The 18224-nt window shown below is 44.6% G+C and overlaps 1 protein-coding gene and 4 non-coding genes across 7 annotated transcripts; 4 read left to right on the top strand and 1 right to left on the bottom strand.

Annotated features, from left to right (window-relative positions):
* Positions 1 to 1881: 1881 nt before the first annotated feature.
* On the top strand, positions 1882 to 1964 carry TRNAL-CAG (transfer RNA leucine (anticodon CAG)). The gene has a single exon. It is a non-coding gene; the product is annotated as a tRNA-Leu (tRNA).
* A 2069-nt stretch (positions 1965 to 4033) lies between these two features.
* Positions 4034 to 4107, bottom strand: TRNAT-AGU (transfer RNA threonine (anticodon AGU)). The gene has a single exon. It is a non-coding gene; the product is annotated as a tRNA-Thr (tRNA).
* A 3667-nt stretch (positions 4108 to 7774) lies between these two features.
* TRNAR-ACG (transfer RNA arginine (anticodon ACG)) lies at positions 7775 to 7847 on the top strand. The gene has a single exon. It is a non-coding gene; the product is annotated as a tRNA-Arg (tRNA).
* A 413-nt stretch (positions 7848 to 8260) lies between these two features.
* On the top strand, positions 8261 to 14377 carry HMGN4 (high mobility group nucleosomal binding domain 4). Of its 3 annotated transcripts, XM_019631292.1 has the most exons (3): positions 8261 to 8700; positions 10233 to 10296; positions 12672 to 14377. In XM_019631292.1, the coding sequence occupies exon 3, from the start codon at positions 12750 to 12752 to the stop codon at positions 13020 to 13022; it is 273 nt and encodes a 90-aa protein (XP_019486837.1). In that variant the 5' UTR covers positions 8261 to 8700; positions 10233 to 10296; positions 12672 to 12749; the 3' UTR covers positions 13023 to 14377. The 3 variants fall into 3 exon arrangements, with proteins under 3 accessions (XP_019486837.1, XP_019486835.1, XP_019486836.1); XM_019631290.1 differs by lacking the exon at positions 10233 to 10296; XM_019631291.1 differs by lacking the exon at positions 8261 to 8700 and having other exon boundaries at positions 8726 to 10296.
* Positions 8300 to 8372, top strand: TRNAV-CAC (transfer RNA valine (anticodon CAC)). The gene has a single exon. It is a non-coding gene; the product is annotated as a tRNA-Val (tRNA).
* Positions 14378 to 18224: the final 3847 nt, after the last annotated feature.

The raw sequence follows: 18224 nt of genomic DNA, 5'->3' as shown, positions 1-18224 counted from the left end.
ATAATCAGATTTTAATTCTCTACAGACCGTTTGCATCTTATCTCCCAGCTCGGTAGGGCTCCAGCGTCACAGCCGGTGGTGACAGTCATCCCAGGCTCTCTGCAGTGACTCACCTCCAGACACCCCCGTGTAGTAGGCGGGCACACTCAGCCCCAGGGACATCCGCTGTAAATCTCTGCTCCTTGTTTTACAAATGCTGGGCCACAGCCCTGGACCATAGAGTCCTGGACACTTATTCGAATGCTCATCCTTAAAAGACATAGTCAGCCTGTCTCTAAAGCTGAGCTCAAAACAATGCTCTCAAATCTGGGTACACCTGTGGGTAGAGAGATACCCTGCCAGGTGGAAAGCCCAGATACTCCAATTCAAGTGGTCTGGGGTGGGGAGGGGGCTGGTATATTTACAAACCTCCCCAGGGTGGAACCACTGCACTGGAACATTCTGAAAGGCATCCTCTAGCGACTTTTCACATGTCACCTCCTGCTGACATGACAGCAGCCTCTCTGTTAAGAGTCACAAGTTTATTGTACTTTAAGCCAGTGGTTGTCAATCTGGAGCACAGCTCGGAATCACAGGGAGGGCTTGTTACACACAGATCGCTGGACTCTGTCCCCAGAGTGTCCAGCGGGACTGGTCTGCCTGGGACTGATCATTTGCATCCAACTGGTTCCCTGGGGATGGGGATTTGATACTTAATGTAAGGGATTAAGTGCTGCATTTAATCAACTGACCTCGTCACATGAAACTGGAAGGTGCCTAAGAAAGCAACTCCTGGGGTCAACAAAGGGAAAACGATTTGTCTAAACTCCTCCAAGCAGTAAATTGACCAGTTCTGGTTGTGTGCGAACCTCGAACTCAGTCAGGTTGCCTGACATCCAGTCAGTGATTTCTGACCCAGGATCCTGACTGTGAACACCTGCGAACAAAACCCCGAATAGGTCACACCTGATCTTCAGGTAGGAGTGTTTGCAGAAGTTGCTGCGGTGGAGGCCTGGCATCAAGCTATCCCTGTGCCGGGTTTAGTAGGTACGAAAACTACTCACCTTCTTTGATTTTAAACTGTTAATACAGTATAACATCATACAGAAAAGGCCACCAGGCATCAATGTACAGCTAGGTAAAGTCAGAACAGGCAGCAAGATACCCTGGCCCTTTACACGTGTCCCCAGGGGAACCGGCCGCGGGGAGATTGCAGCCAAAAGGAAGGAGGGAGGGGTCGGCGTCGCCTGGGGCCAGGATCCCCAGCAGCACTAACTGGCCCAGCCTGACACCTCCCAGGAAGAAGTGCCAAATCAAGCAAGGCGATTCCAGCAACATGGGTGCAGCCATTGTAACTAGAATTCTGTGGAGTGGAGAACAGGTGCTGTGTTCCCAGTCAGGGCCTGAGTCCCCCAACCACGTCTTATACATCTAGGTTCACACACCCTTGACATGCCAGAACCGATCGTCTTTTTCAGGCCCCTGGGAGGGGTAACCACCCTCCAAGGAACACATGGTCTTGTTAACTGTCCTGCACTCTGCTTTCTCCCACCTGCATGCAATCTTCCTTACCTTCCCTCCTTGATTCCAAATGCATTAAACACACAGCAAAACTGACGATCTTCGGAACATCTGAGGTCTTGTTTCCCGGCAATGTCGTCAGTTTGGCTCAAATAAACTCTTAGGAAAACTCTACTGGTTTGGACGTCCCTGAGGTCGGCACTCCTGCGGCTCCGGCGACCTCGGTCCATACCGCGCCTCCACCCTAAGTCGGCTTCCGGGCCGCTCGCTCAGTGATCGGTTCGCCTTTTAAGAAGATACCCGCATCTCAAAAAAGGAAAAGGTTGAACGGTGTTTAGGTAGATATAGAAATACAATTTCAGCAGCAGCTACGTCCGCTGAGTCAGGATGGCCGAGCGGTCCAAGGCGCTGCGTTCAGGTCGCAGTCTCCCCTGGAGGCGTGGGTTCGAATCCCACTCCTGACAGCTTGTTTTCCGTATTCCCAGCGTGGAAGACGGTTGAAGTTCTGTATTAATCTAATTTCCTTTAGTTGTGTGTCCCCCCTCTCCTTCACTTTCAAGGAGTTGAATATTTTGAATGTGACTCCTCAATTATCATCACTGATGTCCGCAGCGCCCCACTTTTATTTTATTCACCTATAGATTACTTTTTAGTTCCCTTTCCTGAATCTCATTTCCCATCCCCCACTCCCATAAGAAATCACTGGAAAGGTCATCTTTTTAATAATGTTTTATAGAACATGTATTTTTGCGTTTTTTAATTTATGTAAATGACACTGTGTCATATATCTCATTCTATTTTTACTGTTTTGAGATTTATCTATGTTGCTGTGTGAACATCAAGACCATATCTAGACCAATTACTTTTCATTGTTGCATAGAGATCTGCAGTGAATGTTCACCTACTCACATAGAATGACTCCCAATTCCGGTCCAATTCTTTGCATCACAAATAAGGTACCATCATTAAACATTTTCCTACATACTTTATTATTAAGCTGTGTAAGATTTTCCTTGACATACAGCAATATCTAATTGCAGACCATGAGGGTCTGGCAGTTTACAAATTTTGCAATGCAGAACAGGACCCAGGAAGAGGGTTCTTAGACACACAGACGTTCATGTTTAGTGACATCTCCAAAAATATCCCTCAAATTCAAGTTTTCTGATTTTCAGCCTGCTTATCTTGAGCACCAATAGCTACAGTTACAAATATTAACATGCAATGTTCCTATTTTTGAACTCAAAACTTGGATGGTGAATATTATTCTTACATAATTTATTGCAAATCTCCAAGTAATCAAAAACCTCCAGTGACTGGCATTTTCTCCTTGCCATTTTTTTTTTAAAAAAAGAAATCCAATCTAATACCAGGTTACAAAGACAGAAATTAGGGTGACTCTGGTTTTATGAACAATCGGAATTGTTCTGCCCTCACTCTCTCCCCGAAGTTCCTTAAAACTCACAGAAAGATTCATACACACATTGAAAACAAAGTGAATTGGTATATCTTAGAAAAGGTTGTCATCAAGAAGACTAGAAAAGAACAAACAAATGAAGTTTCCCCTTATTACCCGCGTGGCCACAGTTTCAGTTCATTTCTGCCCATTTAGAGTCCCCTCGTGGGTCCTGGAAACATATGAGAAAGGAGGAAATGGCAAACAGGATAATAGGAGAAGCAGTTAGAGGTGCTTGGCGGGCCAGCAGGTTGGTCCAGAGCTATTCAGGCTACCTGGTCTCTGCCACTTAGGAGCTGTGTGATCCAGGTAAGCGATTTTGTATCTCTGTATCCTAGATCTGTGGATCCTGGGTGCGCCCTCTTTAAAATGGAGGAAATAATTGAACCTTACTTTATAGGTGTTCTATGAGGATTGCGTGACTTAGCACATATAAAGAGTCTGACAAACATAAACCCTGACAAATGCCTGGCAAATAAGAAATGAATCATGTTTTGCGTTGTAATTGAGCGCTTGCTGTTTGCCAGGGCCTGTGCTGGACTCCGGGGATCCAGCAGAAACAGGCCTGGGACAAGTATTTGTTTTCTCTTTGATTTTCCTTTCAAAACAAAACAAAACAAAACAAAACTCTGAGCACTAGACCATCTTTTTGAATAGTTATTTACAGCTTGTGTTACATGGTCGGAGATGCTGCAACCTTCTCAAGAACACATTTATCCGTCATTCCTTTCTAAACATATTGCTTGCAGATTGTGAGGGGCATCCGTTTGGGATTTCCCCAGGAAAAAGAATAGAAGGACAGAGATTATGATGTTGCTTGTAGTTTAAATTTGTGACTTTGCCTTCTGCTTCCCTGGTTCCTTTTGTACTTGCTGAGTAGATACTATGTGTGGATTAAAAATGTAAGAACACCAAGAAAGGTAGACGTTCTTTCTTCAAAAAAAAACCAGTTTTCGTCAACAATAACAGTATCCTTTCTCAGACCCATGTAAAACAGTTTTGTGGAATTAATCAAAGGAAATTTACTTATGGACTTCAAGTACCCATCCCCTTAATTGAGGGTAGGAAAACCACAAAAGGCCCCGCTGGGATTCGAACCCAGGATCTCCTGTTTACTAGACAGGCGCTTTAACCAGCTAAGCCACGGAGCCAACACGCCAGCTTCCGCTCAAGTCGGTAGGGAAAAGGAAATACCTATGCTTTTGTTTGGTGCATCATGTTTTCTTGTCATGAGGGTCAGGAGCAGCCCAGACGCTTGCCCAGAGCCTAAAAATGAATCTCCGTTTCGCCCCCAAAGACCTAAGAAACAGCGCAGCTGTAGGAAAACTGAGCCCCCTTCGTGCTGGGTGGGGCCGGGGACACACCGGCGCGGGAGAGGACCAGGGGCGGGCACAGGCCACATTCACACAAAGACACGCCTCCGGGTCGTGTGACTCATTGACACCAGGACACTTCCAGCACCAAGTACTGTTCTATTAGGTTCTCTACTTCACGGTTTTTTATTAAAATTCCAGTCACTCCTTACCCCGTGTCTTTCCGCAAAATTGGGTTCCATCTGCCTGCTTCTAGCTTAAAATGTCAGCCTATGGAATTTCAGAATTGCACCTTAAAAACACCAGGCTTCCTAATTAAAACCTAGTATTGGAAAGAAGAAAAAGCGGTTCCCTCCCCTCTGCAGCTTCAGAGAGAGAGACGCTTTCTTGTCCTAAAACTTGTCCAAAGGATCTGTTTTGATTAAGATGTCAAATTGAGAGCAATACAAGAATGTCTACTTTGTCATGTGGGCTTTTTGTATCTGTAACTGTTCCCAAAGTATTCTGCTCTCTGTAAAATAAATCTGTCCTTGGGAATATAATTTGAACACAGAACTTTAGTGAAATTCTGAGCTGTTTACAAATTGTTGCCATAGCTGTGAAAGTATCTTCCCAAATGAAACCTGTAACTATGATTGGTTGTCTTGCTTGATATCTGTTGTCACGAAATCAACATTTCAGTATTTCTAAACTGTACCTATATTTGAAGGATCTCTCTGTCACAGTATAAGGCAGCCATTGGCACTTACCTGGGCCTACATACATGATGGTGGGGCATGACTGTGCTAGATTTCTTATTTTCATAAAAAGAGTGAAAGTCTATGAACTCAACATGTTGTCTAATTGAGACTCCGTAAAATAAGCACCTATTTCTTTACTATTATGAGCCATCACATTATTAATGTGCTTGGAACCAATATAATCATAAACAGCACAGTCACACTTAGCATGGCTTTGATCAAACTGGGGCAGACATTCAGAAAGACGCCAGGGTCAACAGTATCTGGTTTGGGGTTTCCTTCGACTGGCAGCCGTCAAAATTTGCACAGGAATTTTGGGAAGTCAAAGGAGTTGTTTAACAAGCCAGAGACAAGTCTTGAGAAAAAAAATGAGACTTAGAGCTATCATTTCCAGAAATCTGGGTGTGAACCCTATCTTCTACTCAATTCCCAGTGTGACCATCAAGGACCATGGAAAAGCCCTTCCCAGTTGCTTTGTTCCACACCTCTAAAATTGGAGAAGGTACAGATCACTGTGTCGCACATGCTGACAGTAACAAAGAAACGTGAGAGTGGCAGACAGTGCCATTTTCCACATGCTTGGGAGAGAAACTGGCAGCGGGTAGTCTGTGAACTTAGATAGGATACTATAATTTTATTTTGACTACTTAACAATAGCTGAGCTTTTGTATTTTCTTCCATTACAATGAATATAAGAGGCAACAAATCACAGCTGTGCTTTTGACTTTACTACTATTGGACATCACAAATATTTTCAAATCAAATTTGATTTGTTGCAAGTTTCTTAAAATATCATTATGCTCATTACTGCTTTGAAATTTCAGTATTTATAAGACCTACAGGACATTGTCATTTAGTGCATTAATAAAGGGACATGGATATTACTATATCATAAGTTTTTAATATTTGATAACATATTTCAATATAATTGGTTTACCTTTGAAATCTTATGTATTTATCATATATATATATCATATATATCTGTTTTGATTAAGATGTCAAATTGGGAGCAATACGAGAATGTCTACTTTGTCATGGGGGCTTTTTGTATCTGTAACTGTTCCCAAAGTATTCTGTTCTCTGTAAAATAAATCTGTCCTTGGGAATATAATTTGAACAAAGAACTTCAGTGAAATTCTGAGCTGTTTACAAATTGTTGCCATAGCTGTGAAAGTATCTTCCGAAATGAAACCTGTAACTGTGATTGGTTGTCTTGCTTGATATCTGTTGCTTGATATCTGTGATATGTATATATTATATATATTATTTTGTGATGGAGTCCATAACCCCCAAACTGCCCTAGGGGTACACCATACAAAACCTATTCAGAAGACCCGTGTTCTTTTGTCTAGGGAAGAATCCATAATTAGGTCTACTTTAAAGTTTATGCAGGAACATATGTATTTTTCTTAAAGACTGTTGCAACCTTACCAACTGTAAACAAATATTTTCTAATTTCATTGTATATATTCTTAATGTCAGACAATTTTACTCCATTTGTTTATTAGCCCTCAACTTATTTACAATGCTCACCAGGCATGGGAATAGTGGTTCCTTCTCACAAATACAGAGAGGCTGAAACGCACACAATCAGAGACTTATGTGCTTCCTGAGAAAACATATAAGTGAGCATTCACGTGTGTGAGAGCTGGCGGAAACTTTTAAAGGTGTCCGATTCTGAGATGTAGGCCCTGCGGTCAGAGCAGCGTGCACGAGGGTGCTTAGCACAGAGTCTTGCTTAGTAATTATTTGAAATCAAAACATTTTAACGACCCAAGAAGAGACAAGAAAGTCAGATCATGCTATTCTGCAACTGCCTCCAGTTTTCTACTGAAACAGCCAAAGCCCTTACAAAGGCCTGCCAGTCGGGGGGTCATGTCCCGGTCTCCTGCCCCTCCCACGTTGAGTCTGCACCAGCTCTCTCACGTTACTGGACCTTTCCCAGTCCGCTCCCAGCTCCAGGCCTTTCCCTAGAGATGCCCTGATTCCAGATCCCTCTTCTACCCGATACCCGCATTTCTCTGTCCTCTACACATTACCCACTGGGCTTTCCTATTTCCTTTCCCGGTTTTTGTTTTGCTTTTCTCCAAGCGCTCATTATCATTTTATTTATTGAACGGCAATATGGGTGAAACAGTGCATTGCGGGGGAGAGGTGATGCTGGGGCTCGCCTCTGCTAGCAAAAACCGTCAAGGAAAAAGCCAGAGCTCAGAAATTCCAGACCTGTAGAGAATGTTTGAGTTTATTTGAGCCATACTCTCGACATTGCGGGCAAGCAATATATCAAGTGCTCCGGAAAATGACAGTTTTGCAGTATCTTTTGTGCATTTGGAATTAGGAAAGGAAAGTAAGGTTGCATGAAGGTGGGAGAAAGCAGGGTGCAGAACAGTTAACAAGACCATGTGCTCCTTGGAGGGTGGTTACCCCTCCGAGAGGCCTGAAAAAGAGGATCGCTTCTGGCATTTCAAGGGGTGTAAACCTGGATGTACAAGGACAGTGGATAGGGCTTGCTCAAGGCCAAGATAACCTTTTACTAAAAAGTTATGGGCCTGGGGCCTGACGACCCCATGACCTGCCCAGTTAATGGCTGGTGGTCAGATTACCCTGTGTGCAGGGAAAAGGTGCACCCAGTCAGCTGCTGAATGGGGCGTGTGCAGCAATCAGGCTTTCAAACAGCATTGCCCATTTGGCAGGGGAGAGGGCTCCGGGCAGGCACCGCCGCCTGATTTCTGATGAAGAAAAACCCATCGCCCAGCATAGCACGTGGGCCAGTGGCGCAATGGATAACGCGTCTGACTACGGATCAGAAGATTCCAGGTTCGACTCCTGGCTGGCTCGGTGGGCGTGTTTACTTTTTACCTCTTAACATCCGCGGACAACGGAGGAGGTAGTGCAGTGGAAAGTGCATACCGGGCAGGCAGCGGCGCTATCAGGAGCAGTAGGGGCGCGAGCGCTGTCCACGCAGCGCGCTCGCCCTGCCAGTCACTGGGCCGGAGGGTCCGTGTGAAGTAATCTTAGGCAAAGGGGAAGCAATTAAAAGGTGGTGATTCAGATTGATGAGTAATAATGATAGATTATGTGTAACGATTAGACCCTCTCTTTTGCGTTCCCGCATCCGATAATTTCCGGTATAAATGATTAAGGATCTGATTTCACACCACTGCAGGGCTTGAGGAGCTGCCTGCGCCTGCGCAGAAGATGGGAATAGGCGCAGGCGCAGGCGCAGACGCAGACGGAGCGGGCGTGAACGGCCGGTGGAAGTGCTGACTTCTGCAACCCGTCCTCATCGCGTTTCCGTAGTGTAGTGGTTATCACGTTCGCCTCACACGCGAAAGGTCCCCGGTTCGAAACCGGGCGGAAACAGCTTTTCCTCTTTGTCCCTGTAGAATGAATTCCTAGAAAATGTTTTATTCATTTTTTAAATTTCCACGCTCTCATAAACACGTTCCCCTCCTTTTCTTGTCTCGCTCGCCCCGGGCCGTGGTGCTGAGGCGGGTGTAGTGTCTGGCGGCCGCGGAGACCGACCCACAAACGCGAGGGGAGCAGCGGCTCCCGGCCCCGCCGCACGGCGGCCCGAGCCCCGGAAGCGCATCCTCGGCTCCCGGCCTTCCTGTCGGCGGACCCAGGCCCGCGGCTGCTCCGCGTCCCAGGCCCGCCGGCCCGACCGCCGAGGGTGCTGCCTGGAGACTTGGTGAGTGCGGAGCCTCCAGGCGCGTCCCCGGTGGGTGGGTACCGGGTGCTCCTGCTGTGTGGCCCTGGTGGCGCCCACAGCGCCGGCCTCCTGCCTCCTGTCCCCGCGCTCTGAGTGCGCCGCGGGACGGCGGGGTCGGGTCAGGCCGAGGTCGCAGGTCCGCTGCGGGGCGTAGGTGGGGAAGTCGCGGCAGGCCGTCCCACCCTCGTTTCGAGGTGTCAGCTGTGAGTCACCCCCACGGAGGGGACACAGAGGGCCCAGTGTCCGTTCCTCCACTGTGGTCGTCTGCTCTCCCCGTCAGAAAGACAGAAAGAGCCCAAAGTTAAGAAATGGACCAGCTGCGGACGCCGCACAGGACCGTGCCGTTTACAGCAGGACTTGCGCCCTAAGTTTGGCCGCTGACATTGACCTCTGTGGGGCGCGGGGTCGGCTTCCACGTTCACTGGGTCAAGCAAGCGCTTTTCCCGGAAGGCGTATTGATTGTTTCAGCTAACATCACAGCCTCAGCCGTATCCTCAGGATGTCCCCGTAGAGGTGCCATCGCCACCGTCGCTGGTGTTTCCATCGCCGTTTCCCACGGCCGGGGCGCTCAGATCCCAGGGCTCAGGTCCCCTCGAGTGCCTGACGTGAACGTGACGTTTTTATGGCCGTGAGAAGAGGAAGGGCAACCCTTAGCTAAACCGTTTTCTTTCTTCCTTTCTCCTTTTCCTTTCCTTTCCTTTATTTTTCTTTTATTTTTCTTCTTTTGTCTAAACAGGCCGCTTGTGCACCGCTTTCTCTCCCAGCCCTGTGACTGGTCCGTCTTCACCCCTCCTCGGAAGGCCATGCCTTTCCCACCTTGCGGGGTCCCTTGGTCTTGGGCATGTGCTCAGTAGCAATTTGTCTAAGATATTTTTTAATTTAAAGCCGCCTTTCTGCCACTCAGAAGTACGAGCGCGTTCATGCGGGGCCCTGAGGGGAGGCTGGGGTCGCGGCCGGCGAGGACGGTGCGCCCTCCGTCCCACCCTGGCGCCGGGGGACAGCAGCGCCTCCATGGGGAGGCTGGGCGGGGCCCCGCCCGCCAGGTGCACGTGGGTGGAGCTTGCTTTGGAAGCCTGGGGGTCACTGGCAACCTGCAGCAGCAGCCCTGCCCTTTGTCACCTTCCCGACCGCTACCTACTACCCCCGACGCCTAGTTAGGTGAAAGGGCGGAGTGTGCAGAGTGCGCCCCCATCGCGGAAGGAGCCGAGAGCGCGGAGGCCAGGCAGACAGTCCGGCTTGTGGGTTCAAAGGCTGGGAAAGGAGCCAGGACAGAAAGCCAGTCTTGGGCGGCGGCGGGACGGTCCGGTCTCCCGCTTCCACCCCCAGACCACGTATCTTCAGAGCTAAAGCCGTGGGTCTGCGGGCTGGGAAAGGGTTGTGGGCAGTCGGAGGGGCGGGGGCCGCGAGGTCTGCGTCGGAGCGGCTAGGAGACCGATGACGTCACAGAGCCCGCTCCAGAGGCAGAACTAGTGAGGCTCGGGAAACTAGCTCTGAGCTCTAGTTCATTCCAGGACCCCCGACAGGAGCCAAGGGCCCCGGGGCACTCGGGAGTCAAGGTGACAGATTCGCGTCAAGGTGAGTCGCTTTGTTCCGAACACCCTCATTAGCCCCCAAATGGAAATTCAAGCAGCCGGCCTTGTCTATTTCCTATGAAAGGCGGGAGAGTGACTGACATCAAGTAACGTCTTGCTCCTGTAGCACACTGCACCTCTTTCATTTTACTGTTTAATTATATACCTCCTTCTCTCTTTTCTAAGCTTCCTGTTAGTAAACTTCTTACAGGTCTTCCCTCCAACCCCAAGGCCCCATCCGCCTTAGACAAGAGGGTTGGTTGCCTTCTGACTGGGTGGGATTGAGACTAGAACCCAAGTTAGAACTATCTTCCAGAAACGCAGTTCAGTACCGTCAAGGGAGCAAAAGGATGCTGTGGAAATGTGCCTGGCCTGTGTTTGTTGGGGTGGGGACGAGTATTGGATGCTGTGGGATTTGGTCCATGGACACTGGAGACAGACTCATGATGACAGAAAAAACAAACAAACATGGAAGACAGATTTTGAGAGTTGTGTGAAACCTCAAAATTAATCTAATCCAAGATGTTTCTTAGGTCACGAAGGTCTTTACACTCTTTCCCTCTGTATTAGTCAGCTAGGGCTTCCATAGCAAAATACCACAGACTGCGTGCCTTAAGCAACAGGAACTTATTGTCTCACAGTTCTGGAGGCTAAAAGTCCAAGATCAAGGTGTCAGCAGGCTTGGTTTTTTCCCCAAGGCATCTCTCCTTGGCTTGCATATTTCTATTGTAAAGATATGTTATTTGCTTTTAATTTCACTAAGTCTTTTTTTTTAAGTATTTCTACCAGTTAATTTAAACTTCATAGATCTTTTTCTAATGAAAAAATGCAAGTTTTCATAGCTAACAAAAGGATTTTAAGAAAAGGATGGAGCAGATGTTCCTTCTTCCCTGAGGCTGCTGAGGGAGTGATACCTCATTATAAAAGAAGTAATCTCCTTAAATGAAGACCTAAATTGAGAATTTTCACAAGAATTTCAGTCTGGTTCTTTACAATATGGAGATAAATGATTCACAAGTTTCACTAACTTGTTCTGTTCTCAGTTAATATAATTTTGTCCTTGGAAGCGTTATTTTAACAAAGAGGAATTGTTAGCTTCCTAAAACTTTAAAATTGTTGCCATGCCTTGGGAAAATAACCCCACTACCAGTTATGTCTTGATAATTTCTTTCCCTGGTAATGTCATTGAAAGATCCATCTTTGTATTCCCCAAAGTTATAAAATTACTTAAAAGATTTATCTGCCAGTTAATATTTTTTTCTTTTGAATGCACGATGGAGTATTTGTAATTCTGTAACTTCCATATTTTATTACTTAACAAATTTGGATTTTTACAAAAACCTTTGTTCTTGAAGAACTGTTCAAACATTTCTTTAGTGGTGCACCTGGAAGAGAAAAAGAGGGGGCTACAACTAGGGGTAAATCCACATAATGTCTAGGGAAGGATGTGTCAGGAGAGAGCAGGTTGGGTCTTGTTGGGTCAGTAGAGCTGCAGTGTGTCTTGGGGGCAACAAGGACTTCTGGCCCCTCAGTGATTCAGAATATTTAGAGGCAAGGGGAGTACAGTAAGGGAAGAGCAGTGCCCTGTGGACTTCACACTAGCTTTTCAGTGAATGGTGTTAAGCCTGAGAACAGAACTGTTTCTCCTCAACCTTAACCCCTGTTCCCAGAGTCCCTCCCAGGTACCAAAGGGAATGACCGAGGCACACTCCCGCTGAGGTGTCTCCCTCTGCTTTATACTAATCTCTTCTCTCCCTCTGTTCCACAGAAGAAAGGAAAATGCAGAGTTTCCAGAAATGCTCATCAAATGGAAAATATGGAGAGAAAAATAGATAATTTGATGTTTTAGCACCATTTATAGGTGGTCGCTTTTAACCAAGGAATATAAAAATCAAATCCAAATTTTCTTCAAAAAGACCATGTTTGGCCACTAATCTAGATGGTGAGGTCAGCAAAGCAAAACAACACTCTAGAGCAATGTAGAGACAAGATAATCTTTTTTTTTTTCAATTTGAGTTTTCATCCATTTGATGGGTGTGAAATGTTTTATCCTGTGATTTTAGTGTGCATTTTCCATGTTATTGAGGTTGAACCTATTTTCATGTGCTTATTCACCACCATTCATGTTTCATCTAAGAAGTGCTTGTTAATCCTTAATATATTCTGTAGGAATTCTTAATATATTCTGGATTCTAATTTTTTGTCAGTTATATTTATGAATATCTTTGCCCAGCTCGTAACTTATCTTTTTACATTTTTAGGCTATCTTGTTCATCTACACAAATTATTGATTTTAATAGCGTCAAATTTGAATTTTAATGTAGTTAAATTTGCCAATCTTTCCCTTTATGGTTTAACTTCTTGGGTCTTGTTTAAAAGGTCTTTCTAGACGCAGTGTGAGGAAGACAGAAGAACACCCTGGACTGGCAAAGCCACCTGCTGAGCCCTGCTGCCACCATGCCCAAGAGAAAGGCCAAAGGAGATGCTAAAGGTGACAAAGTGAAGGTGAAACGTGAGCCACAGAGGAGATCAGCACGGTTGTCTGCAAAACCTGCCCCTCCAAAACCAGAGCCTAAGCCTAGAAAGGCCCCTGCAAAGAAGGGGGAGAAGCTGCCCAAAGGAAGAAAGGGGAAAGCAGACGGTGGCAAGGATGGGAAGGACCCTGCGAAAAGCCGAGCTGACGCCACAGCCCAGCCACAGAAAGCCGAAGGTGCCGGGGATGCCAAGTGAAGTCGACCTTCGTGACAGCTCTGTACTTTGAGTGACTACTGTTTGAAATACTATTTTTAAATCAAATTTTATGAAAATGTAGGATTTTTTCAAGTAATGTTAGCACACAGGACACTTTGCTTTTGTCTTTTGTGGAAAGCGCAAATGGCCACTAATAGAATGTCTCAGAAGCTGGAGTGAAATGGGGGACCTAGGATTTCCTGACCTTGGTTTTGAAGATTACTCTTGGTTTCATCCACATGTTAGCCACTTTGGCTGAGAAGCTTTACAATATGGGGAAGCAAAACTCATGTCATCTCCTTTTCCTGCTGCCATCAGCATATCCCTGACTTCCTGAAACCAAGAGTCATGATGTAGCCTTGGCACCCCTAAAATCAGCTGCGTTGGGTAACAATACTCAGGCTTTCTGGTGGTGGCATCGAGATGATGTTGCTCAAAAGAGCCAAGATTTCTGTTTGTGGTTGGTGGATCCTCCCATTGAGAATCCTGTAGTTTTTAGTTTGTTTCCTCCACATCAGTGAAAAGCTCTTACACGCCTCATGTAAAATGTCTACCACTTCTGAAAAATTTTCCTATTTAATGCAGCAACAGAAGACTGTTGACTTTTTGAGAAGAGTTTAGAAGTTGTAAAATGTTATGGATTGTTTCCCATATCCTGCTGAAAGTAACTATTTTTAAAAATATCTTATAAAGCTGGATACAAATTGGTAGTGGGGGATCATTTCCTACACAAACTCCTAAAGCTACTTTTTACTGCCTTGTAAAAGTTGTATAGTTTTACTTTCACATTTACTTTTAGTCTCCTCTGAACTGATTTTTGTGAAAAGTATGACATAGAAGTTCAATATAATATATTTTTTTTCTACATGGATACGTGGTTATCCCAGCACTATTTTCTGAAAAGTTCATCCTTTCCTCACTGGTCAAGTCTCTCTCTCTCTCTCTCTCTCTCTCTCTCTCTCTCTCTCTCTCTCTCTGTGTTGATGGTATTTCTATTCTGACTCACTGGTCAATTTGTCTAACCTTGTGGCAGTGCTATACAATCCTGAGTACTACAACTTTAGAAAATGGTCTTGATATCTCAAGACAAATCCAACCACCACCTCCAACACCTCCACCAAATTTCTCTTTCTTGGGAGTGTCTTGGTTGTTCTTAGCCATTTGCTCTTCCATTTAACTTCTAGAATTAGACTGACAAGTTCTAAGTCAAACAAATCAAAAAGTGTTGGAATTTTTATTGGATTTATATTGAATTTGTAAATTACAATGTTGAGTCTTTCAATCCATGGACATGGTATAACTCCCATTTATTTAGGATTTTTAAATGTCTTTTAATAAAGTTTTATAATTTTCTCCATAAACATCTTCTTTTATTAATATTTCCTAGGGATTTTGTATTTTTTGATACTACTTTATTTGGCATATTTTTAGATACTACATTTTCTGTTTTTAGCTAATGTTTATTTTTGTATCCAGCAACCTTCCTAAACTCTCATTAATTCTTATATCTCTATAGTCTCTGGGGTTTTCTACATAGACAACCATAGATTCTGTATATATAAACAATTTGTTTTTTCACAGTTCTTATACCCATTTTTTTTCTCATGCTAGGCATTGTCCAAGTGCCTGGGGAGTGGGGAGGGGGTTCAGCAGTGAACAAAACAGTTTCTGCTTTCACCAACTTTACATAAACAACTGTGAGTGAATACTATTTAGCTAGGGTGGTTAGAAAAGTCTTTTCTGATGAGATCACATTTCAGCAGAGCATTTAATGAAGTAGAGGAACACAAGACATGAATATGAGAGGAAAGCATTCCAGCGGAGGGAGAAGCAAATGCAGAGATGATGTGGAAATGTGTTTCGCATGTTGAGGAAGAACTAGGTGGCAGAAATGACTGAATTGGAGTGAGGGTAAGAGTGATAGTTGATATGACTGCAGAGATGACCAGGGGCCAGAAAATGGACGACTTTCTAGGCTGTCAGTTTTCTCTCAAGGTGATGAGATGTTTAGAGTTTTGAACAGAGAGATGACACAATCTAAGTTGTTTGTGTGTGTGGCTGATATGTGGGCAAAATAGGCTGTAAGGGGGAAGAGTTCAAGGAGGAAGACCAGTTAGATGGCTGTCACAACTGAATTGCTGGAAATTCTGCTTTATCGTGTGTATTCTCCTCCCTCTGCTCAAGTATACCCACCCCTGGTTTGTTCAGTAAACAACAAACACTTATCTGTGATTTCATTTTATCAAACAGGTCAGGATTAAAGATAAACATTCTCTGTTCTCAGATTCCAAAGTCAAATGACAAATAAGTTACCACACAGTAGTGTGCAGGAGACCTAACCCTGATGCCAGAACATGAAGGAATATTAGGGAGGGCTTCCTGGGGGATTTTGACAAATAGTAAAATGAAAACAGCAAGGAGTAGGGGTGGGGAAAGGCTTCTAGTAAGAATAATAACTTTTTCAAGATGTTAAGAGAATATGGTGCATAGTAAATGTTCAATAAATTTGTTGAGTCAAAAAATAAATGCATACCTAATTTATATTAGTTTTTTTACAAGATATTTCCTAGGTGCTTATTGTTTGCCAAACACTGTCTGCCCAGTGATTTACATGCATTTTGTTTCTGTGACCCTATGAATCCAATATTAATATCCCCATTTTACTTTGCATTTAGTGACACTGAGGCAAACAGAGATTAAATAACTTGCCTTTTGGTCATAGTGAGTGGGAAAATCCAGAATAAGACCAAAGTCTATAACTCCTCCAGGGCCTAGAAGTTTCCTTATTGTTTAAAACATCACTGGTATATGTCTCAAATATAACCCATCCAAAAAAAAATATATGTAACAGTTTGGTGTTTCTGAGCACATTAAGTAATTTCCCAACATACCGTTAGTGAACTATTAAATGCAAGTAACAATATGCAATAAGCTAAACAGTTGTAATTTCAAATGAAGAAAAGATGATAAACTCCAGGGGGAAAGTGGTCATATGGAATTTTGAGTGTTATTGTATCTCCAGCAACATAAAGCTAGAAGGAATACTGTTTCTGTACAAGGATGCTAATTTTTTAGACAAAAAATATTCCTGAAGTGGGGAAAAGTAAATCAGGAAACCATAACTCAGCCTTTAAACCTCCTTGCCTACTTGCTGATCCATTAGGCACTTACACTCCAATCTGTAAACTCATAAATTAACATCCTGGTTTACAAATATTTTGAGAATTTGGGTGTCTGACATGAAACTGCCTGAGTGATCAATTCTCAATAATCAAATTTCTAACCCCCAAAACTGAGGCACTGGTCCTGGAAGCGTTGGAAAGAAGAGGGAGGAACATTTATTTCCTCATATCCGGCCCCGTCCCTCTTCGTTCGTTCTCAACAGTGGTCACTGCGACCCTCTCAAGACAAACATCAGTCACCTCCAATGGCTCGCCCTCGTCATAAAAGGACCTACGTGAGCCGTACCGGAACTGCCGGAGGACGCAGCCAGACGAGCACGTGATACCACGCCCCCCGGCCGCACCGCACGGACGCACTTCCGGTCCCCTCTAGACCGCTCGGAGGGCCGTCTTCTCGCTGTCCCTGGCGCCGGGCTGTGCGGGATTGCATCCTGATTCCTAGGCGATGGGGTGGTTGCAACTGTGAAGTTCTCTCCCTGAATTGCTTCTCGGACCCTTAGCGGACCTTGCTTGGCTTCGGGTCCCGGGCTGTAATCTAAAGTCCCTTTCGTGAAGTTCGGGCGGACAGGGACTGCCGGCATCAGGAGGTCGCTTCGGAGCGGGACTGCTTAACCTCGTGGGTGCCTGGGAGGCCTCTGGCCTCATGAGGGAGGCCATGGAGCCAGCCTTTTTCGAGATTATATTTTTAAAAGAAATATATATTTTTTAAGTTTTAAAAAATTATACTACAAAACAGTTATCAAACAATTAAAATAATTTGCAATATAGTAAATATGTGTGCTTCTTCATTAATATAATGTATTAAATATTAAACATCAAAACCGGTCTTTTGAAATAATTAAGTAGGAGATATTTGTAACAACTTCATTGTGATATGAAAATGTATGTGATTTTTCTTGGTGACAAAGCCACAGGTACTTCTCTTTGGATTTTAGTTTGTTGCCTACATTCATAAGTGAAGGATATGCTAAATGTCAGTTAGAGGTTAGAGATTTTAAAGATGGAAATTTTGTTCCTCATCCAAGTTCACCAGTCTCCAAGAAACCCTGCAAAAATGCTTAACACAGTGCCTGGCACATTGCAAGTCCCCCTTCCCTCATGTAGATATCAGTAATTTTATTATGTTTTTTACACCAGCTCAAATTTCCTTTAGGTGACATGATGGAGTTAATCACATGAAGTGTTGGATTGGCACAACGATAAATCAGAGTTCAGCCCATTAATTCATACATGTTAACCTAAAAATAAAAGGCCAAAGTGAGAGGTAACAAGCATTTATTTGAGATCAATAAGAATAGCTATTTGGGAAACAGCGATTTAGGCAGAAGCCCTAATAGTGTTCCAATGTGGAGACAAAGGCAGTGGGTATTTATGAGAAGGGGAAGGGGAACAGTTCCAATACTAGAAGGAAGGCATTGCTCTTGGTACAGATAAGCGAACATAGTGGTGCTAACTCCAAACAATGATTTTAATTTTCAGTCCGGTAGCCATTAGTCCAGTAGTCATCTGCTTTCTAGTTATCTTTGCAAATAGTTCTTTGGGACATAGTATTGCTTTAGGCCAAATCTGAAGGTTATCTTGCCCTGTTTCAGCATCCCAAAGGTGGAGATGTAAGACGTGCAAGGCAGTTCCTCTGGGATGGCAGCCCTGGCTCCGTTTATATTATTTTTATTTTCCCCCCTTTTGATTAAGATCTTTCCTTGAAAGCATCGCTGATCAACCTCTGGAAAGCAGCACTGATGGGTTACTAAAGCATCATTTCAGATGGCTCATTTTGGGTATGTCATGCCTGTATGAGTCCCTGGTCACCAGGAAGGCTCAGCCCTGGTGTGGCATGTCCCATGTAGGAAGGAAAGTGGTTTCCTCGGGGCTTTAGGCCACATCTGAGCAACAAGAGCGCCAGCGCAGAGGAAGGCTTTGCTGTCATGTTTCCTTCAGGGCAAACACCTTCTGCAGTTTCTGGAGGTTTCTCAAATGAAGTCTCGTGGGCCTCACTGATCATCACAAAGTGTTGAGTAAC

This window comes from Hipposideros armiger, unplaced genomic scaffold (assembly GCF_001890085.2).
Source record: "Hipposideros armiger isolate ML-2016 unplaced genomic scaffold, ASM189008v1 scaffold_988, whole genome shotgun sequence".
Taxonomy (NCBI): Eukaryota; Metazoa; Chordata; class Mammalia; order Chiroptera; family Hipposideridae; genus Hipposideros; species Hipposideros armiger.
Note: the sequence above shows the minus strand (reverse complement) of the source record. Positions and strands in the feature narration are given on the sequence as shown.